At 36.4% G+C, this 26,422-nt stretch overlaps 1 protein-coding gene across 4 annotated transcripts in view; it reads left to right on the plus strand.

Moving 5' to 3' along the window:
• Positions 1-26,422, plus strand: part of PCDH11X (protocadherin 11 X-linked) — a 777,685-nt gene that overhangs the window by 81,039 nt on the left and 670,224 nt on the right. For all 4 annotated transcript variants that reach the window (XM_039475604.2, XM_074392172.1, XM_039475605.2 and 1 more), the window contains exon 3: positions 22,301-24,790. In XM_039475604.2, coding sequence (XP_039331538.2) covers positions 22,301-24,790 — 2,490 coding nt within the window. The remainder of the gene's footprint in view (positions 1-22,300; positions 24,791-26,422) is intronic.

Genomic DNA, 26,422 nt, shown 5'->3' on the forward strand with positions numbered 1-26,422 from the left:
TCCCACACAATCCTGTTTTCTTCTGATTTCTCCAAACTGTTCCAGTCGCTGCCTGTTACCTAGTAGCAAATTCATTTCCAAATTTTGGGGTATCTTTACAGCAGCTCCCCACTCTACTTGTACCAATTAACTATATTAGTCCATTCTCACACTGCTAGTACAGACACACCTAAGACTGGGTGATTATTATGAAGAAAAAGAGGTTTGACGATCTCACAGTTTACACCAACAATATAAAAGCATTTCTATTTCTCCACAGCCTCTCCAGAATCTGTATTATGTGGACATTTTAATAATCGCCATTTTGACTGTCCTGAGATGGTTTCTCATTGTGATTTTGATTTGCATTTCTCTAGTGATCAATGATCTTGAACTTTTTTTCATATGTTCATTGGTTGCATGAATGTATTCTTTTGAGAAGTGTCTGTTCATGTCCTTTGCCCACATTTTAATTGGGTTGTTTCTTTTTTTCTTGTAAATTTAAGTTCCTTATAGATTCAGGATTATCTTGGTTATACAGTCTCCTTTTTTATTCTGTATGAATTTTAAAATAGTTTTTTCTAATACTGTAAGGAATGTCAATTGTAGTTTAATGGAAATATCATTGAATCTATAAATTACTTTGGGCAGAATGTACATTTTGACAATATTAATTCTTCCTGTCCATGAGCATGGTATATTTTTCCATTTCTTTATGTCTTCTTTGACTTCCTTGAGCAGTCATTTGTAGTTCTTCTTGAAGAGGTCATTCGCTTCAATTGTTAGCTGAATTCCTAGGTATTTTATTCCCCTTATAGCAATTTTGAATGGGAGTCCATTCATTATTTGGCTCTCTTCTTGTCTGCTATTGGTGTTTAGGGATGCTTGTGATTTTTCCACACTGATTTTTGTATACTGAGACTTTGCTAAAGTTGCTTATCAGCTTAAGAAGCTTTTGGACTGAGACAAGGGTTTTCTAGATATAGGATCATGCCATCTGCAAACAAAGACAATTTTACTTCCTCTCTTCATATTTGAATCTGCTTTATTTTTTTCTCTTGCCTGATTGTCCTGCCCATACCTTCCAATTCTATGTTCAACAGGAGTGGTGAGAGGAGATCATCCTTGTCTTGTGCCAGTTTTCAAGGGGGTAATTCCAGCTTTTGCTCATTTAATATATTATTGACTATGGATTTGTCATAAATATCTCTTATTATTTTGAGATATGTTTCTTCAATAGCTAGTTTATTGAGAGTTTTCAACATGAAGGGTTGTTCAATTTTATTGAAGGCCTTTTCTGTGTCTGTTTGGATAAGCATGTGCATTTTGTCTTTAGTTCTGTTTATGTGATGAATTATGTTAATTTATTTGTATATGTTGAACCAGCCTTGCATCTCAGGGATGAAGCTGACTTGATTGTGGTCAATAAGCCTTTTGATTTGCTGCTGGATTCACTTTGCGTGTATTTTATTGAGGATTTTTGTATTGATGTTCATCAAGGATATTGGCCCGAAGTGGTTTTTTGTTGTTATTGTTGTATCTCTGTAAGGTTTTTGTATCAGAATGATGCTGGCCTCATAAAATGAATTAGGGAGGAGTCCCTCCTTTTCAGTTGTTTGGAATAGTTTCAGAAGAAATGGTACCAGCTCTCCTTTGTACCTCTGGTAGAATTCAGCTGTAAATCCTTCTGGTCCTGGGCTTTGATTTTTTGGTAGGCTATTTATTATTTCCTCAGTTTCAGAACTCATTATTGTTCTCTTCAGGGATTCAGTTTCTTCCTGGTTCAGTTTTGGGAGAGTGTATGTTTCCAGAAATTTATTAATTTCTTCTAGATTTTCTAGTTTATTTGCATAGAGGTGTTTATAGTATTCTCTGATGCTTGTTTGTGTTTTTCTGGGGTAAATAGTGATATCCCCTTTATCATTTCAGATTCTGTCTGCCCCAGGGAGATTAGAGTTCTGTCTGTAAATCCCTGATAGAGTTGCTCATATTCCTACAGGGAGTCCTTGCCCAGTGAGGAGGGATAGATCCAGGTCCCACCTAAAGAAGCAATCTGGCCACAGTCTGTCACAGTTGCTGTGCTACACTGTGGAGAATTTCTCCTGGTCCAAACTTTCCAGTCTCTTTGGCCTCAGCAGCAGGAAGTGACAGTTTAGAACTACAGTGATGGCTGCCGCACCTCCCTCCAGGAACTTGGTCATCTTAGGCAGTCTCCAGCTTGCTGCCACTGGCTGCAACCCAAACAGTTGCTGAGATCCTGCACAGTTCTATGCTTGAGACCCAAGCCCTGGGGGCATAGACTCACAAAGGGATCTCTTGATCCCTGGGTTGCACAGATTGGTTGAAAAAGCATGATTTCCTGATCCCTGGGTTGCACAGATTGGTTGAAAAAGCATGATTTCCAGAGAAGGGTAGCACAATAACTCACCCCCTCCCTTGGCTGAGGGTAGTGCAACTAGCAGGGGAGTAATTACTCCACTCTGCTTTTTCTCTCTCCATGGGTCACACCAACCACCTAGTCAGTCCCAATGTGAGAGCCTAGATACCTTAGTTGATGGTACAGGATTCACTTGCCATTTTTGTTCTTCTTGGTGGGAGCTGCCAATCACACATCTAATAAGCTATCGTGGCCCCACCACCACTCATCTTGGCCCTACCACGACCCAGTTTTCTTTTTATGATGTATCTTAGTCTGGTTTTTGTATTTGGGTAATGTTGGTCTCATAGAATGAGTCTGGAAATATTCCCTCTTCTGTTTTTTGCACAAGTTTGAGTTGGATTGGATTAGTTCTTGTTTGAATGTTTGGTAGTATTTAGCAGTAAAGCCATGAGGTCCCAGGCTTTTCTTTAGTGGGAGACTTTTTTATTACAGCTTTGATCTCATTACTAGTTATTGGCCTGTGCATGTTTTGAATTTATTCCCGGTAAAATCTTGGTTGGTTCTATGTGTGTAGGAGTTTATCTATTTTTGTCTAGATTTTCCAATTTACTGGCATAGAGTTGCTCATAGTAGTCACTAATGAACCTTTGAATTTCTGCAGTGTCAGCTGTAATGTCTGATTATTTTATTTCTGATTTTATTTACTTGTATCTTCTTTCTTCTTAGTTTGTCTGGCTAACAGTTTGTCAATTTTGTTTAACTTTTTAAAAAAGCAACTTTTTGTTTCTTTAATTTTTTTTACTGTTTTCTTCATTTCAATTTCATTTTATTCTGCTCTAATCTTTATTATTTATTTTCATCTACTAATTTTGGGTTTGGCTTGCTCTTGCTTTTCTACTTATTTTAGATGAATTTTTAGATTGTTTATTTGAATATTTTCCTCTTTTGGGGTGTAGGCACTAATAGCCATAACCTTCCCTCTTGGCACTGCTTTTACCTTATCCCATAGGTTTTGATATGCTGCATATTCTTTACTATTTGTTTTATGAAACTTTTCAATTTACCTCTTAATTTCTTTATTGACCCACTGATCATTCAGCAACATATTATTTTTTCCATGTATTTGTATAGTTTCCAAAATTCCTCTCTTTATTGTATTCCATTGTGCTTAGCAATGGTGCTTGATGTTATTGCAGTTGTTTGCACGTTTTATGACTTGCTTTGAGACCTAACATATGGTCTATTCTTGAGAATGATCCATGTGCTGAGGAAAAGAATGTGCATTCTGCAGCTGTTTGATGAAATGTTCTGTAAATATTTATTAGATTCATGTGGTGTATAGTGCAGATTAAGTCTGATGTTTCTTTGTTTATTTTCGGTTGGGAATATCTGTCCAATGCTAAAAGTGGGTGATTTAAGTGTCTAGCAATTATTTTACTGGGCCCAATCTCTAACCAGTGTTGGGTACATGTATATTTAAAATTCTTACATCCTCTGACTGAATTGACACCTTTATCATTATATACTGAATTTCCTTGTCTCTTCTTAATTGCTTTTGTCTTGAAATTTACTCTGTTTGATATAAGTATAGCTACTCCTGCTCTTTTTTGTTTTCCATTGGCATGGAATATCTTTTTATGTTTTTTAGATTTTCAGTCGATGTGTGACTTTATAAGTGAAAAGTGTTTCTTGTATGCAACAGATCACTGGTTCTTGTTTTTTCATCCATTTAGCCAATATTTGTCTTTTGATTAGAGATTTTCGTTCATTTACATTCAGTAATATTGGTAAATAACAATTTAGTCTTGCCATTTCATTATTTGTTTTCTGGTTGTTTTGTGGTCTTCTCTTCCTTCTTTCTGTACTTCTGTTTTCCTCTAGTGAAGGAGATTTTCTCTGGTAATATGTTTTAATTTCTTGCTTTTTATTTTTTGTGTGTGTGTTTTCATTGTATGTTTTTTGGTTTGAGGTTATCTTGAAATTTATAAATACCATCTTATAACCCAGTAGTTTAAGCTGATAACAGTTTAACATTGTTTGCCTAAATAAACCAACAATCGAAAAGAAAACAAATAAAAATTCTACACCTTAACTTCATCCCTGAGCTTTTTAACTTTTTGTTGTTTCTGACTATGTCTTGAAAAGTGGTTGTAGTTATTACTTTTGATTGGTTCATTGTTTATTCTTTCTTCTTAGGATAAGAGTAGTTTACACTTTACAGTTACAGTGTTATGATATTCCATTTTTTCTGTGTACCTGCTATTACCAGGTATTCCATTGTGAGATTTGTACCTCCAGGTGATTACTTGTTGCTCATTAATGTCCTTTTCTTTCTTTTTGAATTACTCCCTTTAGCATTTCTTATAAAGCAGATCTCGTGTTGATGAAATCTCTCAGCTTTTGTTTGTCTGGACAAGACTTTATTTCTCTTTCATGTTTGAAAGATATTTTCACCAGATATACTATTTTAGGGTAAAAGGTTATTTTTCTTTAGCACTTTAAATATGTCATGCCACTTTCTTCTGATTTTAAGGTTTACACTGAGAAGTCTGCTACCAGAAACATATTGGAGCTCCAGTGTGCGTGCGTGTGTGTGTGTGTGTGTGTGTATTTTCCCTTAGTGCCTTTAGGGTCCTTTCTATATCATTGACCTATAGGAGTTTAATTATTAATTACCTGAGGTAGTCTTCTTTGCATTAAATCTACTTGGTGTTCTATAACATCCTTTTACTTGGATATTGATATATTTTTCTAGCTTTGGAAACTTCCCTGTTATTATTCCTTTGAAAAACTTTCTACCCCTATCTCTTTCTCTTCCTCTTCTTTAAGGCCACTCTTAGATTTGCCCTTTTGAGACTACTAATATTTTCTATATCATTGACCTATAGGAGTTTAATTATTAATTACCTGAGGTAGTCTTCTTTGCATTAAATCTACTTGGTGTTCTATAACATCCTTTTACTTGGATATTGATATATTTTTCTAGCTTTGGGAACTTCCCTGTTATTATTCCTTTGAAAAACTTTCTACCCCTATCTCTTTCTCTTCCTCTTCTTTAAGGTCACTCTTAGATTTGCCCTTTTGAGACTACTAATATTTCTTAGATCCTGTGGGCATTCTTCACGGTTTTTTATTCTTTGTTCTTTTGTCTCCTCTTTGTATTTTCAAATACCCTGTCTTCAAGCTCACTTTTTCTTCTGCTAATTAGCTAATTAATTCTGCCATTTAAAGACTCTGACACATTCTTCAGTATATCTATTGCATTATGTAACTTCAGAATTTCTGCTTCATTCTTTTTAGTTATTTCCATCTCTTTGTTAAATTTATCTGATAGAATTTTGAATTCCTTCTCTACATTATCTTGAATTTCTTTGAGTTTCTTCAACACAGCTATTTTAAATTCTGTTCAAAAGGTTACATATCTCTGTTTCTCTAGGGTTTGTCCTGGGTGACTTATTTAGTTCATTTGGTGTGATCATGATTTTCTGGATGGTGTTGGTGCTAGTAGATGTTCTTCAGTATTTAGACATTGAAGAATTAGGTATTTATTATATTCTTTGGTGTCTGGTATTTGTACCCATCCTTCTTGGGAATGTTTTCTGGGTATTTGAAAGGGCATTGGTGTTGTGATCTAAACTGTATGTGCTTTAGAGTACACTTGAAGCCCAGTAACACTGGTTCTTGCAAATTCATAGAGGCACCACCTTGATGGTTTGGTCAATATCCAAGGGAATTCTCTATATTACCAGGCAGAGACTGTTGTTCTATTTCCTTACTTTTTCTCAGAGTTGCTCTCTCTGTTCTGAGCCACCTAAAATTGGGGGTATGGCAACACAAGCACCCTGGTGGCTTTCACCAATATGACTGCACCTGGTCAGACCTGAAGCCAGCTCAGCACTAGGTCTCACCCAAAGCCTGGTATAACCACTTTGTGGCTACTTTCAATGCTTATTCAAGGATGTGGGGCTCTACAATCAGCCAGTGGCAAAGCCAGTCAGGTCTTTGCCCTTCGTTTCAGGGTGACAAGGTCTCACCAGACCCAGGTTGTTTGCAGAGGTGCCACCTGGAAGTGAGGGACTATAGTCAAAAAACCTTAGAGATCTACCTGATGTTCTATTGTACTGCAACTGAGCTGACACTCAAGCCACAACATGCAGTCCTTCCCTCTCTTCCCTCTACTTTCCAAAGGCAGAGGAGTCTCACCCATAGCCACTGCTACCCAAGGCCACAAGGAGTCCTGCCAAACTACCGTAGATATTTGCATAAAGGCCAAGGGCTCTTAAGTCAGTTTGTGGTGATTGCTATCTGGTATGGGTCTCACTCTTCAGGGAAGTGGGCTCCCCTCTTTTCCAGTGCAGGTCCAGAAATGCTAACCAAGGGTCACATCCTGGAATTGAGGACCCTAAAAGCCCACTTGATGCTCTGCTCCCCTGTTGTCATACTGGTACCTGAAGCCAACTGTCTAGAAATGTCATCTGGGAGCTAGGGCCTAGAATGGGGGCCTCATGACTCTATCCAGTGCCTTATCCTGCTGTGGCTGAGCTGGTATCCAGGATATGAGGGAGAGTCCTCCCCACTCTTCCCTCTTCTTTCCCTAAGTGGAAGGAAGGGGTCTCTCTTGGAGCCACAAACCGTGCAGCCTTGGGTTAGGGTGATACTTCCCCAGCTGATGTTTGAGTATTGCATGCTACCCCAGTCCACTGTCCTATGCCCAGTTCTGCCCTAGGCCTTGCCTAAGGGTTGTAGTCCTTATGGTCTAGACTGCCTTTTAAGTTTACTTAGAGACCTAGAACACTTTGGCCCTTTGTGGCAAGGTTTGTGAAAATTCAGATTTGGACCATTGGGATCAGTGGTTCCCCACCAGATAGTTTAAATGCTCCCTCCGTGGGTGGTTGTCAGCTGTGTTTGGTCTGGTTTTTCTTTCTGCTCTAACAGAACAGCACCGAGTTCAATGCCTCCCAATTTCTGTATTATTCCTCCCCCAATGCCCAGAGAAGCTCTCTGTACCATGAGGCGACTGCAGTGGTGCGGTGAGAAGTGCCTTGGGTGATTCAAGACTGTTTTTTGTTTTATCTCTTCAGAGCTTCTTTTGGCGTATGAAGTTAAAACTAAGTACTATGAGTGCTCACCTGATGTTTTCATTCCTATGAAGGTGTCTTTTCTTTGTAGATAGATGTTAAATTTGTGTCCTTGTTTGGGGTTGGGGGAGGATGATCAATGAAACCTTCTATTCTGCCATCTTGCTCTGTCTTTCATTCTAGAATTTTTATCTCTTCAGTGTTGTGGCATATGAAAAAATATTTTTGACCATACACTTATAATCATTTTTATCGAAACTGCTATCAGTCATTAAAAATGTCTGTTTCATTGAGCAAAACTGGGACCAGTGTCTGTAAGCTTGTCACTTGCTGTGTCTGTAAAGAATTAGTTAATTATATATGAATGGAAATTTTAATTATTCAAATGACTTACATAGTTGCTGAATGCTGTACCGTAAAATTCTGGTTCTGACTTTCAAGACATCATTTTAATTAATTTTGGTGTAATTTCATATGTGTTATTAATATCTGGATGGAGGTTAGAGATTATGTTGTATTCGTGCCCTGATTAAAGGGTGTTATATTTATTGCACTTGAAGAAAAAAGTTACTAATAGTATGAAAATATCATTGTTTCTTTTAATTCAACTTGATCCCAAACAAAACTTAAATCACTCCTAGCTTCATTGCTATGGGGCATAGTATTTTTACTAGAAATATTAAATACTTCTAGCAAATTTGAGTAGGGAGAGAGTCCCAAAATATATAAACAGTAGTTATGTTTACAGAACACTGCTGACATTTTTCCTATCAGTGAGTTGTTTTAAGATGGGTCAGAGATAATGAATAGTCAGAAATCATCTCAGAAGACATGGTACTTCTTTCTAATACAGAATGAGAAACTATTAGGACAAATGGCAATGAGTTCTGCTTTCCCCTAAATTAAAGCAGGAAAGTGTGAGTCAGAGGTAAGGCCCTTTAACATATACCCTCCAGATATATCCCATGGGGTCAGGGCCAACTGGATAGACCTTCTAAATGGACTTACCTGAAGTTTTCTCTAGCTTCTCTGTGCATGGCCTCATATTTTCTGTCCTAAACTTTTCTCTCTTTACTTTAATTATCCCTTATCCCAGATACATATCACAGCTATCCCATACTCCCCATTCCTTTACTAGTCTTGCCTCCAACAAAGAAGAATATGCATTTTAGTTAAAACTCAGATTTATGAAAAAAGAGACATCTATGATTCCCATTCCTTCACCTCCACTGGGAAAAATAATGTTTTTGGTCTGCTTGAAATGTTCAAGGGAAAAAAGATCCAACTTTGCTGACTCTCCCATGCTATCCTTCAGCTTCCCAAGCTCACCTGTGGAGGTTTAATTCTACTTGGGTTACATCCTACTTCTCAAAAACCAGGTCACTGAGAAATCTGGGACTTTCATTCATATATGTGGCCAATGTCTTAGTGACCAAAAATAAAAAAAAAAAAAATCTACCACAAGGTTCTGTCATTCACCCACTATAGCATTAATGACTTCCAATTACTCACCAAGGACTTCATTAGAATGAACCATCTCTGATTCATTATTGCCAATTTGAAACTCTATTTGCATCAAAGAGCAAAATATATGAACTGTTCTTAAAATTCTTACCCATTTTCAAAAGAATGTGATCCCTGGACAAATTTGTCATTCACCGAACTTCTCTCCCCAAAATTTGCCGCCATCTTTATTATGACATCCTTTAATCAGTAGTCAGAAGCCATGACACACAGAAGAAATGGCCTTCTCATGTGATATAGAAACTGAAATCTTGTTTTGGATAAAAGGAGATTTCTCGACTTTGATGATAGTAGATCCAAAAGAAACTGGTTGAGATCTTTTAGCAATTTAGAAGGTAGAACCAATCAGATATAGAAGCACTCAAGGAGCCCTGAGACTTAAAAGATAAAACACCTTCATATGACATTAAATTTTTTAGCACTGTTTTCTCTTCTTAAAGTTGTATTATGTACTGACTTCCTTTACCTGAAGTTTTCTCTGACATACAATGAACCAGAAGCAACTTTAGTTTTATTTTCCTGATATTAAAAAGTAATCAGTGAGGTTTATAGCAGTATCTATTAGTGAAAGATCATATTTTCATTTTTGATAACTGATTTTTTTAAGTTTAACCTAATCATGTATTTACATTAAAATTTACCATGAGATCATTACCCTGCTTCTTTAAAACAATGGTTTAGATAAAGAATACCGCACCCTAGAAAGCTTTTGGACTTTTCTTAGAATGTTCTTAAAGAACGTATTTTAAAGAATTTTTAAGAAAATCTTCTAAGAACTGTAAAATACTTTATACCACCTATTAAAGAATAGTAAAGGTGAATTTTGTTTTGAGAATCTGATTCAATTTATACATAGAAAAATAGCACTCAATATTTATTCATATTTTTAAATTGGCAAGTTAAAATATTGTTTATGTACTCTTACAAATTTAGATGCTATTTCTTTGGTTTCTTTTTTCAATAAACATTACATTTTTAGGGGTGGTAATTTCGAAGGGAGCAGAGAAGAAGTCTTTATCAGTGGTTCAACATTCTGGAATCAGAAAACATGTAATTTTTGTTTTGCTTTTGCTCCTTTTGGACAGTAATTACCTGGTGAGTTTCTCATACTGAGAGCTCTCCAGAGTGCAGAGTTCTTGCCAGCAACAAAATGACTTCCCTTTTGAGAAGTAACCATATTTCAGTTGAAAATCCATTGAACTAAAAACTAGGAGACTTGGCTTTCAAATCTGGTTCTGCAATAAACCAGCTGTGTGATCACGGGCAAGTCACCTAACCTTACTGGGTCTTAGTGTCCTATTCATAAGAGGTGAAGGAAGGCTAGATGATATCTGAAGTTTTTTCTAGTACTAGGATGCAGTAGTTGAATATACTATTTTCTTGTTATGAATGCAGCTCATCTAACTTAAGCACAAGGAAACAGCTGCTAAAAAGAGCTGATTAGCAACAGTTAAGAGTGGCATTTCATTTGTATTGCATGTCTTCCCAATTAAAAGCATTTAGTGATTCAAATCACATGCTTGAAATACAGTCTTTAAAAGGAAATATTTTCAAATAAAAGGTAAAACATTAAAATCTTAGTGTCAAGGCCAATTTGTACTTAAACATTTGCATAATATTAAAGAGTTTTGCTATGATATAAGGCAAGCTTAGCCATTGCATGTTTTAGAAACTGAAGAGACAGAGACAGAGTCAAAGAACGAGATAGAGAATGCAAGTGCATATGTGAGCAGAAGCAAATGAAACAAGTAAAAAGGAGAATTCTGAATTATTATATATGCTAGTTAAAAAATGATTGGTTCCGCCTAGGATGTTTGCAGAATGAATCAGATTATGTTTTGTGTTTAATTTCTATACTTCACATTAAGTCCTATGTTTAAGATTTTCCTTCCTTTCTGAAAGTCAAAAGCTGACTTTTCGAAATCAAATAAAGTCTAGACTAACAAAATGGAGACATGAAGAATGGACTTGCTTCACTGTTCTCATGGATATAACAACCCTGATATCTTCAATTAAATTTCTTTTGTTCTAGTTCAAAACATTGTGAATTTAAATTAGCACTTTAAGACATTTCAGTCTGAGTACATATTCAAGTAACAAAATAAAATCATTTGATTGTTCACTCAGATGGAGAAACTAGAGTAGTGATGGTGAACACAAGGCCAGAAAACATGAAATAGAGTTTATTATATATTTTTTTTAAAAAGCAATGTTGAGGGAAGCACACATTAAAACAGAACTTAGTACAAAAATTCTATCATTTTCAAGAAACTCCCTAAGTGCCTACTCTCTTGTAAAAAGGGAAAAACAAAGACTGTTCTTAATTTTGAAATCTGACAAGATAGAGAAAAAAAATCAATGACAGAAATTCCTATTCTTTGGACTAACATTAAAAAGAGAAAAAAGAACCACATGTTATGAGTAGTATTGTTCTGCAAAATAGGCTTTGCCAAGTCCTAATGGAAAAAATATACATATAGAACATCTTAAACCTTGTATGTGGCTTTACCAAAATTAGCAATGCTATTATTAATATTTTAATGTAAACTTATTTCTTCCAAAGAGAGATGGTGTTTTCTTACACATCACTCTCCTTTCCTTAATATGACTTTCAAGTAGCGAGGGATTTGGTGACATTAGGGTTATCAGCAGATGTGTGACTAATGGCTTGGGACATTTGATTGTAATCAATTTTTTATTGTATTTCCCTTGACAATGCTACAAATGAATGCTGAAATAAATGTTTTAGAAGTAGTGCATAGACTCTTACTGGCACCACAGTATTGAATATATAAGCAACAGTTGCTATTCCCTCTAATAGTTTTAGCCATCCTATAGCAAACCATGAAATTTTTAGTGGAATAAAAGTGAGTGTATTATAATACCTATTGTATCTATATTGAGGATATTCAATGTGTATTAAAGTATTTCCTTAATGTTTTCTAAAATAGCTATTTTATTGTAGTGTTATCCGTTTGAATCTATGTTCTTGCATTCCTGTGGCCCAAAAATGTATCAGTGATATTAAGAGAAAAGTGAAAAAAAAAATTTAGATATCAAGTAGGTTAGTTATTGATAAGTAGTAGTGAAAGTCAAAAATAAATTTTTAGTTCTTTCCACCAGCATTCCTCGATCTAAAGAATAAATGCCTTTTAATCAGTTTTAGAACTAGATCTCTTTGGACTATTTTTAGTACTTACTGGCACTGTATGCATTTTCTGGGCAACTGTACCAGATTTATAGCTCTAAAAGTGCTGTGTTATTTATTGCCTTCCAATAGGCAATAAAGTGGTGTCTTGCACATGCATATGTCAAAAATGTTAAAGTTTTCTACAGTGGTCTAGTTAATTCTTTCCAAGGACAATAGGCAAAATATATATCTCTTTATTTGGCAATGAATGTCCTTTATCTATTTTTAAAAAGAAAAAAATAATACTTCTTTTTCGAGTTTCACATCCAACATCAACTTTCTCTTTTCCCCACAGGAATTAAAGTCTCAGTAGGGCTTTATCTTGCTTATTTCAGCATATTTTTTGTCTTGGACTTACAATCCTAAGGCTTATTTTTGAATTTAGGAAGAAATATCATTCACAAAAGAAGGTTATTAGAATGAGGTTATTGGATGAGGTTATTTAGAAAGGCCGTAAATTTTTCATGACCTCAACCTGAATTGGCAGTTTTGTATACTAGAGGTCATCACCGTTTAATATACCAGAATCCAAAAATTGACATATCATGTGTAAATGATTCTTGTGTGCAGTTCATATATATTATTTTCTTCTCTGATTTTGGTTTTCTTTATTGATCACACCTATCCATGTTTGACAGATGTAGGATTTTGTATTTTTTTCACTAACGCACTGGCTACATGCCCCACTTAGTATTTGTCGTAATTTCTTCTGAAAATAAAGTTTACAACCAGGTTGTAAAATTTTTACTAGTAATTGACGCTTTGGATTTTATAACATTTTTGAACAGAAAAGAATTAGTTGTTTCAGGAAATAATTTTGAAACTGTTTTCTGAACAGTTTTATTAAAATAAAAGACAAAAATTCCCAAGTCAACAATTATAGGGTATTCCTGTGCCTACACAGACTGAGAATTAAGAATGACCAAATTCTGCTGCTCTTCATCTTTTATCTTTTAAAATAAGAACCACTACTTTAATTCATACGTTTATTTATCTAACATTTACTAAACGTGTTCACATATGCCAGGTGCTCTCTTTAGAGATTACACATTTAAACAAAGCTTCATGTCATATTACTCTACACTCACATTCTTTAGTATATGAAGGCTTACATAAATTACCTAGAGATATACATATAGAGTTTGTTTCTATACAGGAAAATAAATAATTTTAAGTGCATTTTGAATTGAGGATAGTGCCTGTCAATTCTCCCGAACTTTTAATTTTTTTTGTATATAAGGACGTGTCTATGCTAAAGTTGGGGAGATGACGAATTAAGGAGCCATACGTCTTATATCCTTTTTCATTTCTCTCATTGTCCTCCTGTCATGGTCAAATATATGGCAAAGGGCTTTAGTTTTTTTAGTTGATCATGTGGATGTGAGCTCAGTTAAACTAACTCTATTTGGGTTAGGACTGATGTTGGATCTATGTGTTAGTCACTCTTTATTCCTGAAGGAGACTGAACAGAGAACAGCCCTGGAATCATAATTCAGTAATAATATGAAGCTCATGCTGGTGCTATACATTGACATCAACTTAGATATCTCATCAAAATTTTGTTGAAAATTATCTATGTCTTACATGTGGGCAAATCCTGTTCAAATTCTGTGGACAATATTAAGTTTAAATATGTTTGCCCAGCAAGTCTTTGTAGAGTTCTAAAAATCTGGAAAAATGGGGGCTATGCATGCAATCACCTAGCTAATCATAGATTTTTTTTTAAATAAAAATATGACGTCTTAGCAGAGTACAGTTCAATAGAATTTCTACAATAATGAGAATATTCTATATCTGCAGTGTTCATAGTAGCTACTGGCCATAAGGAGCCGTTAAGAACTTAAAATATGACCAGTGCAAGTAGGAACTGATTTTTTAAAAATTAATCCAATTCATTTAATTTAAATCTAAATTTAAAGGATCCCTTGGGGCTAATTACCATCATATATAACAGAGCAGTTTTGAAATACAGAAGAGCATTGATGACATTATCTATTAACTAGTATGTACATTTCTTATCACCATGAGAATTAGAAAAATGTATTATTAAGATTACTGCCATTTCACATAAAGTAATTAAAAGACAGTGAGTATGCTGTTCTTGGGTTTTTTATCTGAAACAAGCTTGCTTTAATTTGCTTGGGAAAGCAAAGGCCAACTCAAAATTCAGACAAACACATAAAACTAAAACCTAAATATATAAACAAGAAATGCACAAACATACATACATACATACATAAATTCTAAAATTAAAACTAACATTCTTTTTCCTAGATGTATTGTATTCATAAATTGGATAATAGGCTCCAAAATTTCAGAAATTCAGAACATTTAATTGTTCTTTTTATACTATATTATCTATCTTTGTTTCTGTTTATGCAACCTCTAATAATACCTTATAATTTTCCCACATAGCTCTTATTAAAAATGTAGTTATCGGCCGGGCGCGGTGGCTCAAGCCTGTAATCCCAGCACTTTGGGAGGCCGAGGCGGGTGGATCACGAGGTCGAGAGATCAAGACCATCCTGGTCAACAAGGTGAAACCCCGTCTCTACTAAAAATACAAAAAATTAGCTGGGCATGGTGGTGTGTGCCTGTAATCCCAGCTACTCAGGAGGCTGAGGCAGGAGAATTGCTTGAACCCAGGAGGCGGAGGTTGCGGTGAGCCGAGATCGCACCATTGCACTCCAGCCTGGGTAACAAGAGCGAAACTCCGTCTCCAAAAAATAAATAAATAAATAAAAATGTAGTTATTGTCTTAATCAATATACATCTGTTAGTTTCAATAACAACATTAAATCCACAGTTATTAATTTTTCTTTCACCTTAGCTACAACTTAACTTTTATTACAGTAGTAAAACATGTTTTCTCACCATCATAACCCTGGCGTCTGGGAGAATGCTCTGACCATATTAGCCACTCAGTATTGGAACGTCAAGGATTAAAAGAGTATTAAGTGCCACGGATTTTATGAAGTACAATTTAGAAACTATTTTTTTCTATCCATAAATAGACATTTGGGATTTGAATCTTCCTAAAAACCTTTTGGAATATCATTACAAAAATCAAATTATCATTAATCACTAAGTTTATTTAGATCAAATTACAATAGTATGTTATGGTATTTACTTATATTCAATGTTGTAATAAAATTCTATTTTTTCTTAAAATATACAGTATATAAAATGATAAATTTTGCTTGCTAATTTTCACACTATAAATAGATATTACATGAAAATGTCTTTTTTTTTTTTGCTATATAATCAAGGAAAAGCCAGCTTGATTATTGCTTTATTAGAGTAAAATAGGAATAGAATCCTCATGCATTGATGGCCTAATAAGAACAGCTCTAGAGTGCAGTTCCCAGTGAGAACAACACAGAGGGTGAGTGAACACTGCATTTCCAAACGAGTTGCTACTGCCCACAGACCAGGAGATTCCCAGGCTGAAAAGCACCATGAGTTTCCAGCATGGCTGTTTTAGCCAGCGCAGCAGGTCTCCGCACAAAAAAATCACAAAAATCTGGGTGGCCATTTCAACTGGCACCTGGAACACCTGAGAGACAGAGCTGCCCATTCAACTGAAAAAAAGGGACTGAAACAGGGAGCCAGGTGATCTGGCTGGGCAGATCCCATCCCCACAAAGACCAGCAATCTGAAACACTCTGGATTGACAGCTTCACAGCAAACGCAGCTGGACCCGTGATGGTCCAGCTGTGTTGGGCAAAGGGCATCCACCACTACTGAGGCAGTCCACCATTACAGAGGCAGTCCACCATTACCTAGGAAGTCCACCATTACAGAGGCAGTCTGCCATTACTGAGGCAGACCGCTATTACCGAGGTAGTTCTAACTACATCACTATAAACAAAACCACAAGGAAGTTCACACAGCAGCTGGGCAGAGCCCATGGCAGCTCAGCAATGCCTCTGATGGCAGACTGTGACTAGGCTACCTTCTTGCTGGGCAGGGCAGCTCTGAAAAAAGGCAGCAGCATGTCAGGAACTTATAAATAAAACCTCACCTTCCCAGGACAGAGCACCTGGGAAAAAAGACAGTTATCAGTTCCACTGCAGCAGACTTAAATGTACCTGCCCAGCAGCTCTGAACAGAACAATGGAACTCACAGCTCAGCACTTGAGCACCTATAACAGAGAGACTGTCTCCTCAAGCAGCTCCCTGACCCCCATAGAACCAAAGAGTCACCTCATAAAGGAGAGCTCAGGCTGACATCTGGTGGGTATCTTCTGGGACGAAGATAACAGAAGAAGAAACTGGCAGAAACCCTTACTGTTCTGCAGCCACCACAGGTGATCCCCAGGCAAGCAGGGTATGGAGTGGACCTCCAGTAGTCCTACAGCAGATGAGCCTGACTGTGAGAAGGAAAACTAAAAAACAGAAATAAATAACTTCATCATCAACAAAAATGACTTCTACTCAGAGATCCCATCTGAAAGTCACCAACTACAAAGACCTCAGGTAGATAAATCCACAAAGATGGGAATAAACCAATGCAAAAAGATGAAAACACCCAAAACCAGAATACCTCTCCTCCTTCAAGGGATCACAACTCCTCACCAGCAAAGGAACAAGGCTGTATGGAGAATGAGTCTGATGAATTGACAGAAACAGGCTTCAGAAAGTGGGGAATAACAAATTTCTCTGAGCTAAAAGAACCTGTTCTAACCCAATGCAAAGAAAATAAGAACCTTGAAAAAATGTTTGACGAAATGCTAATGAGAATAAACAGCTTAGAGAAGAATATAAATGACTTAATGGAGCTGAAAAACACAAGAACATTGCGAAGCATACACAAGTTTCAATAGCCGAATCGACTGAGCAGAAGAAAGGATATTAGGGATTGAAGATCAACTCAATGAAATAAAATGAGAAGGCAAGATTAGAGAAGAAAAAGTGAAAATAAATGAACAAAGCCTCCAAGAAATAAGGGATTATGTGAAAAGACTTAATCTATACTTGATCTGTGTACCTGAATATGACAGAGAGAATGAATTCAAGCTGGAAAACACTCTTCAGGATATTATCCAGGAGAACTTCCCCAACCTAGCAAGGCAGGCCAATATTCAAGTCCAGGAAATACAGAGAACACAACAAAGATATTCCTCAAGAAGAGCAATCTCAAAGCACATAATTGTCAGATTCACCAGGGTTGAAATGAAGAAGAAAATGCTAAGAGCAGCCAGAGAGAAAGGTTGGGTTACCCACAACAGGAAGCCCATCAGACTCACAGCAGATCTCTCAGCAGAAACCCTATGAGCCAGAAGAGAGTGGGGGCCAATACTCAACATCCTTAAAGAAAAGAATTTTCAACCCAGAATTTTATAACTAACCAAACTAAGCTTCATAAGCAAAGAAGTAATAAAACCTTCACAAACAAACAATTGCTGAGAGATTTCATCACCACCAGGCCTGCCTTATAAGAGCTCCTGAAAGAAGCATTTGACATGGAAAAGAACAACCAGGAGCAGCCACTCCAAAAACATACCAAATGGTAAAGAGCATCGACACAATGAAGAAACTGCATCAACTAATGGGCAAAACAACCAGCTAGCATCAAAATGGCAGGATCACATTCACACATAACAACATCAACCTTAAATATAAATGGGCTAAATGCCCCAATGAAAAGACACGGACTGGCAAATTGAATAAAAAGTCAAAAACCATTGGCGTGCTGTATCCAGAAAACCCATCTCACTTGCAATGACACACATAGGCTCAAAATAAAGGAATGAAGGAAGATTTACCAAGCAAATGGAGAACAGAAAAAAAGCAGGAATTGCAATCCTAGTCTCTAATAAGATAGACTTTAAACCAACAAAATCAAAAGAGACAAAGAAGGGCATTACATAATGGTAAAAGGATCAATGCAACAAGAAGAGCTAAGGATCCCAAATCTATACGCACCCAATACAGAAGCACCCAGATACATAAAGCAAGTTCTTAATGACCTACAAAGAGACTTAGACTCCCACACCATAATAATGGAGACTTTAACACTCCACTGTCAGTATTAGACAGATCAATGAGACAGAAAATTAACAAGGTTATCCAGTACTTGAACTCAGATCTGGACCAAGCAGACCTAATAGACATATATAGAACTCTCCACCCCAAATCCACAGAATATACATTCTTCTCAGCACCACATCACACCTACTCTAAAACTGACCACATATTTGGAAGTAAATCACTCCTCAGCAAATGCAAAAGAATGGAAATCATAACAGTCTCTCAGACCACAGTGCAATCAAATTAGAACTCAGAATTAAGAAACTTACTCAGAACTGCACAGCTTCATGGAAACTGAACAACTGGCTCCTGAACGTTGACCGGATAAACAATGAAATGAAGGCAGAAATAAAGATGTTCTTCAAAACCAACAGGAATGAAGACACAACGTACCAGAATCTCTGGGACACATTTAAAGCAGTGTCTAGAGGAAAATTTATAGCAATAAGTGTCCACATGAGAAGCAAGGAAAGATCTAAAATCCACACCCTATCATCAAAATTGAAAGAGCTAGATCAAAAAAACCTGAAAGCTAACAAAAGACAAGAAATAACTAATATCAGAGCAGAACTGAAGGAGATAGAGATACAAAAAAAAACTTCAAAAAAAATCAATAAATCCAGGAGTTGGTTTTTTGAAAAGATCAACAAAATAGATATACCGCTAGCCAGACTAATAATAAAAAATAAAAAAATAAAAAAAGAGAGAGAAGAATCAAATAGAGATAGCAGGGGGTAGGGAGATTGAGGAGGGATAACATTGAGAGAAATACCTAATGTAGGTGATGGGGGGATGGAGTCAGCAAACCACCATAGCATATGTATACCTATGTAACAATCCTGCACGATCTGCACATGTACCCTAGAACTTGTTAAAAATTTAAAAAAAAGAAAAGAAAAAAACACCTCTTTCCAGGGACCCTCAGTTCTATTAACCAGGTTATCAAGCTTTCAAAATCAAGTGTTGAATGACAGAAAAAAGATTATTTGTTGTTGTTGTTGTTAATGAGACAGAGTTTTGTTATGTTGCCCAGAATAGAGGGTAGCTATGATCACGGCTCAGTGCGGCCTTGACTTCCTGGGCTCAAGTGATCCTCTTACTTCAGTCTCTGACGTAGGAAGGACTACAGGCATTTGTCACCATGCTCAGCTAATTTTTAAAATTTTTTGTATTTGATGATGTCTCCCTAAGGTTGGTCTCAAACTTTTGGTTTTAAGCAATTCTCCTGCATTGGTCCTCCAAGGTCTTGGGATTGCAGGTATGAGCCACTGCACCTGGCCAGCATTCTTCTTTATCACAATCACTTTGTTACTGAAAGTACCTTATAGACTATAGTTAAAATAGATAAATTGGGCCAATTTTTAAGAAATATCATTTTACTCACTGGAGATTATGTTAATGCCATGAGAATTGTAAGACCAGGATTTGTTTTTCTTCTATTATGCAACTTTGCTACATGTGCTAGGCCATGGTAAATTAAAACAGTAGTACCTTAGAGTCCTGATTTCGTGCAATGATCATTTATAGGCTTAGCTGGTCATAGCACGCATTGTGAAATTACATGTGAAAAATGGATCCTGCTTTAAGCGAACAGAATCTGGCTGGTCTCCATGGCTCATGCCTGTGGTCCCAGCACTTTGTGAGGCCAAAGCTGGTGGATCATGAGGTCAGGATCCAAGACAAGCCTGGCCAAGATGGTGAAACCCCATCTCTACTAAAAACTACAAAAATTGGCCTGATACGGTGGCAGGCACCTGTAATCCCAGCTACTCAGGAGGCTGGGGGCAGGAGAGTTGCTTGAACCTGGGCAGCAGAGGTTGCTCCTTTTTCTAGTAGATACACAAAAACACATGTCCTTTATCAGAGTCATAAAGAGCTCTATGCAGCAGGGTTTTTTTAGGCAATTAAAGAAAAATGCAAAGTTCTGTTTCCTTAAGACAAAGAGCCTGAATGCTAAGCCTTCTTTGTAATTGGCAAAAATCCTAAGATGTTTCCTTCAAGAAAATTATTATATATAAATTTTTCTCTAGAGAGTTAAAATGTTTATACTGATAATTTTCTTGAAAAAAACATCCTGGGGATATTGTCAATTATAAACAAAAGAGGGTCAGTACTCAGGCATGTTAACTTTCTGGAGGAAAAAATATATTTTCACAACTAAATAACCATTTATTCAATAAAATCTGTAATTTTTCAGTTATTAATTTAACTATTTCTGACTTTAGAACTTGGAATCATCTGACTTTTCTTTCTAAAAACGATGATCACAAGTACTTGATTAAATGACCATCTTTTTCTCTAGAAGATATCCTACATGAGTCATAGTGGGCTTAGTCAATAGACTTGTATTTCTATTTCTATAGCCATGATTCTATAATCTCATTTGATCATTCCATCAATGTATGGTTTTATAATAAAATATTTTGTTTATAAATAAAAAGACTAGGCAATTATAAGGTAAATTTTTAAAAGAGAATGTGATCAAAATATATTTGTAAACTATATATTCTAGCAATCTCTGAAATTCGATTATTATTTATTAGGTTCTAATTTTTAGGATCTTGTTTTAGACAGTAGTATGACAAAAATATAACCTCAGATCTTATCCTGTTCTTTCATGACACAGCACATAAATAAGAGACCAATAACTGATCCTTGCCACATGTCCACAACATGTATGTTAAAAAAGTGATAATTAAAAATTATTCAGATGTACATATGTGTATGTGTGTGTGTGTGTGTGTGTGTGTGTCTATATATATATTCATAAATCACCTGTGAATAGGAATCTTAAGGTCTTCTTCTGATCTTTTCTTCACACCCCGCAGTACCTTTTTATCTCATTCATCTCTGTCATAGTGCTGCAAGTAACACTGGACAGGAATCCTCCTCTCTCCTTACTCCTCGGTGAGCTGGCAAGATCACTATGTTTGTGTGTAGGGATTATCTTATTATAGTTCAGGGAGGAGATTGCTTTTTAAATATTCCCATACTGTGACTTTGTGGGCATGAATTGAAAATAGGTCCTATCCCAACATGTCTTTCTCAATTTGAGATTTGACCAGTGAATTTTAGTTCATTGTGCTTGCATGTTAACAAAAAAAGTTAAGAAAATAATGTTGTATTTTTAATCTCTGAGATAATTTCATTTCGATTGTGTGTTCCTATGGGAAATATTGAAATTCTGTGTATTTTATATAAGTTTACATTTTGACCAGAGTTGTTTTTTTTTTCCCATCTGCTAAAGGTTTTAGCTGTATTTATTAGATATGACACTTATGATGTTGTCTTGGAGGAATCTTTTTATCTTGGTGCTTACTTTGGTACTGAAAAAGCATCTTAGACAATTGAAATCTACAGCCAAAAATATTTTAATTCATTTGGAATAATCTTGGATAGTTCGCTTATAGCTTCATTTATCTTGTGAAAATTTAGTGACAATTATTTTTACAATTCTGTATACTTTTTCCTTTTGAAAACTTAAGTAGTTCGAAAACCAAACATCATATGTTCTCACTGATACATGGGAGCTAAGTTATGAAGACACAAAAGGGTAGAGATGATACAATAGACTTTGGGGACTTGGGGGGAAGAGAGGGAGGGAGGCCAGGAAAGAAAGACTACAAATATGGTGCAGGGTATACTGCTCCAGTGATGGGTGCACCAAAATCTCACAAATCACCACTGAAAAATTTACTCGTATAACCAAATACCACCTGAACCCCAATAACTTATGGAAAAATAAAATAAAATAATAAATTAATTAAAAAAATATAGTTCACGTAAGTGAGTTACATTTATTACCATAAAATGCTACAATCTGAAGCCTCCCTCCCCCAGAACATCGTCTAGTACAGTTCTCTAATTTTACGTGTCGAGAAATGTTAAGTAACTTACTTGTAGTCACAATAATTGTTACAAACAGAGTTGAGACTTAGAACTCAAGTCTTCTGACACCTGTGTCTGAACTGATCCTACTATGTTATGTGGCTTCAAGAAACTGAAAATTGTTCTCATCACATAAGCTAACATAAGTTAAATTATATTTTATTATTCATATTCATATATTAATTTATATTAACATAAGTCAATTCTGTTTCATTGCATGTTTTCCAGGGTCAAGACGTTTTTGGCCTCGAAGTCATTGAAACACCAGAAGGAGACAAGATACCACAACTGATTGTTCAAAAGGAGTTAGATAGGGAAGAGAAGGATACCTACGTGATGAAAATAAAGGTTGAAGATGGTGGCTCTCCTCAAAGATCCAGTACAGCTATTTTGCAAGTAAGTGTTACTGATGTAAATGACAACCACCCAGTCTTTAAGGAGGAGGAGATTGAAGTCAGTATACCAGAAAATGCTCCTGTAGGTACTTCAGTGACACAGCTCCATGCCACAGATGCTGACATAGGTGAAAATGCCAGGATCCACTTCTATTTCAGCAATCTAGTCTCCAACACTGCCAAGAGATTATTTCACCTCAACGCCACCACTGGACTTATCACAATCAAAGAACCACTGGACAGGGAAGAATCACCAAGCCACAGGTTACTGGTTTTGGCAAGTGATGGTGGATTGACTCCAGCAAAAGCAATGGTGCTGGTAAATGTTACAGATGTCAATGATAATGTCCCATCCATTGACATAAGATACATCATCAATCCAATCAATGGCACTGTTGTTCTTTCAGAAAATGCTCCACACAACACCAAAATTGCCCTCATAACTGTGACGGATAAGGATGCAGATCATAATGGCAGGGTGACGTGCTTTACAGATATTGAAATCCCTTTCAGATTAAGGCCAGTATTCAGTAATCAGTTCCTCCTGGAGACCGCAGCACCTCTTGACTTTGAGTCCACAAGAGAATATGCCATTAAATTACTGGCTACCGATGCTGGCAAACCTCCTTTGAATCAGTCATCCATGCTCCTCATCAAACTGAAAGATGAAAATGACAATCCTCCAGTTTTCACCCAGTCTTTCGTAAGTCTTTCTGTTCCTGAGAATAACTTTCCTGGTGCACAGTTGACGAAAGTAAGTGCAACAGATGCAGACAGTGGGCCTAATGGGGAGATCAGTTTCCTGCTGGGCAGTGATGCTCCACCTGAGTTCGAGCTGGATCGTCGTACAGGCATGCTGTCTGCAGTGAAGAAACTAGATAGAGAAAAACAGGAAAAATATTTATTCACAGTTCTGGCAAAAGACAATGGGGTGCCACCCTTAACCTCCAATGTCTCGGTCTTTGTCAATGTTATTGATCAGAATGACAATAGCCCAATTTTCACTCACAATGAATACAATTTCTATGTCCCAGAAAACCTTCCAAAACATGGTACAGTAGGACTAATCACTGTAACTGATCCTGATTATGGAGAGAATTCTGCAGTTACTCTCTCCATTTTAGATATGAATGATTACTTCACCATTGATTCAGAAACTGGTGTCATCCGACCAAATATTTCATTTGACAGAGAAAAACAAGAATCTTACACCTTCTATGTAAAGGCTGAGGATGGTGGTAGAGTATCACGTTCTTCAAGTGTCAGAGTAACCATAAATGTGGTTGATGTCAATGACAACAAACCAGTTTTTATTGTCCCTCCTTCCAACTACTCTTACGAATTGGTTCTACCATCCACTAATCCAGACACAGAGGTCTTTAAGGTAATTGCTGTTGACAATGACACTGGCAAGAATGCAGAGCTTCGTTACAGCATTGTAGGAGGGAACACAAAAGATCTGTTTGAAATTGACCAAGTAACAGGCAACATAACACTGAAGGAGAAATGTGGTGTTACAGACCTTGGTTTACACAGACTGTTGGTCAAAGCTCAGGACTTAGGACAACCGGATCCTCTCTTCAGTGTTGTAATTGTCAATCTGTTTGTGAATGAGTCAGTGACCAACGCTACGCTGATTAATGAACTGGTGCACAAAAGCATTGAATCACCAGTGACCCAAAATACTGAGATAGCTGATACATCCTCACCAACAAGTGACTATGTCAAGATCCTGGTTGCAGTTCTTGCTGGCACCATAACTGTCGTTGTAGTTCTTTCCATCACTGCTATAGTAAGATGTCACCAGGCACCACACCTTAAGGCTGCTCAGAAAAACAAGCAGAATTCTGAATGGGCTACCCCAAACCCAGAAAACAGGCAGATGATAATGATGAAGAAAAAGAAGAAGAAGAAGCATTCCCCTAAGAACCTGCTGCTTAAATTTGTCACTATTGAAGAAACTAAGACAGATGATGTTGACAATGATGAAAACAGAGTCACACTAGACCTTCCTATTGATCTAGAAGAGCAAACCATGGGCAAGTACAATTGGAGCACCACACCCACTACTTTCAAGCCTGACAGCCCTGATTTGGCCCGACACTACAGATCTGCCTCTCCACAGCCTGCCTTCCAGATTCAGCCTGAAACTCCCCTGAATTCAAAGCACCACATCATCCAAGAACTGCCTCTTGATAACACCTTTGTGGCCTGTGATTCAATCTCCAAGTGTTCCTCAAGCAGCTCCGATCCCTACAGTGTTTCTGACTGCAACTATCCAGTGACAACCTTCAAGGCACCTGTGTCTGTACACGCCAGACCGGTAGGTAACCCAGATTTCTAATACAACTTTCTAACTATATTTTTTTATTATTTTCAGTTGATGTAGAACTTTACAAAATCTATTGACTTCAAAGAGGGATCTAAACAATCATATTCTACAGATGTATCCAAATAGATATATGGATTTATTTGAGTTTGGTAGAAGATGAGAACAAAATAACTGCTGTTTTAGGAAAATTGCATGTAGAATGATGATTATAGTAGGGGCAGTTTTGTCTGTAGATGGCAGTATGACAATTCTTGCTACAGAATATATTAGAAAAACTTCAACACAAAGGGTTGTAGCCCTGTCCTCAGTACCATTTTTGTGTGCATGAGGATCAGAATAGTCTGGGTTAGATACAGCACAGTAAAGCTTTCCAGAATTTGATAAATAGCTCTAAATACTAATGATGTTTAGAATCCTAGCTACACTTGAGAAAATTTATGGTTGTTCACAGAAATTCAGCACCAAAATAATCCCCACCACCACCCACTCTACCAGGCCTTCAGGTCCTCACAAAGAAAAGTGTCATTTTCAGATTAGGAACTCAAAATTATTTTGGTTCATCAAATCTACAGTCATAGAATATAACAAGAATGGGATTAGAAAAATGAAAGCCTACTCACTCTCATCTTTAAGCCAGGGAATGAAATATATATGAGGTCTCTACTCTAGATAGCTATTTAAATATTTGCATATTTATTCAACGTATTTTTGAGCTCTTCAGAAGACAGTCTTAAAAGATGTATTTTGGAAAATAAAATGTTTGCTTTCTCTAATGGGCACAAAGAAAAATGTGGGCATGTTAAGACTCAAGAAATCGGTGCATGATAATTTAAAACCCAATGCATTTATGAAAGCAAGAGTTTATCCAGTGCCTTTTATCAGTGCTCCGTGGAGAAATGAATACAAATTTATCCAGAAACTCATAAATATTAAATGATTTCCATATGATTATTCCCTTTAAAAAGACAAGCAATGGAATTTACCTACATTTTTTTCTCTTGAAGTCATGCTATATGTTGATTTTATTATTTTGTCTGTGTTGACTCTTAAGAAGGTGGTAATCTAAGTTTCAGGGAGTAAAGTATTTTGAACAACTATTCAAGCTTAACAAAATGGTAGTAATGTGAAAGTCAAAACGGATTTTCTTTCACCAAAAGTCTGAGATATTAAAGAAGTCACTACATTCAAGATAACAATGCAAATAACTTATCATAGCTTTGGAAATGGGTTTAAGAATGGAAGTCATTCAAGCATAAGCACAGTTAAATAATACAATAACATCAACCTTGCTCTCTGAATCACACAGTGAACGTAAGGTACTGATTCAGATGTGGGAGCATTTTTGTTACAATAGGTACACAATTAAATGCTGTTTCAAAAGGTAAACTAGAAACTTAGTGTTTGTATAGTTACTGTTAGACTTTAAATGAATTTATGCTGCAGTCATTATTTCTACAGTTCAGATGAATACCATATTTTACATAGTTAGTGGATCTGGGATGGGCAACAAACATAATAGACGTCAAATGTCTCCACAGGATGTGTTTTTGTTTATATTTAACCATTAAAAAGGGCACTCTCATTTCCTAATTCTTATTGCTATTCTGCTTACTGGATAAGTTT

This window comes from Saimiri boliviensis, chromosome X (genome assembly GCF_048565385.1).
Source record: "Saimiri boliviensis isolate mSaiBol1 chromosome X, mSaiBol1.pri, whole genome shotgun sequence".
Lineage (NCBI taxonomy): Eukaryota > Metazoa > Chordata > Mammalia > Primates > Cebidae > Saimiri > Saimiri boliviensis.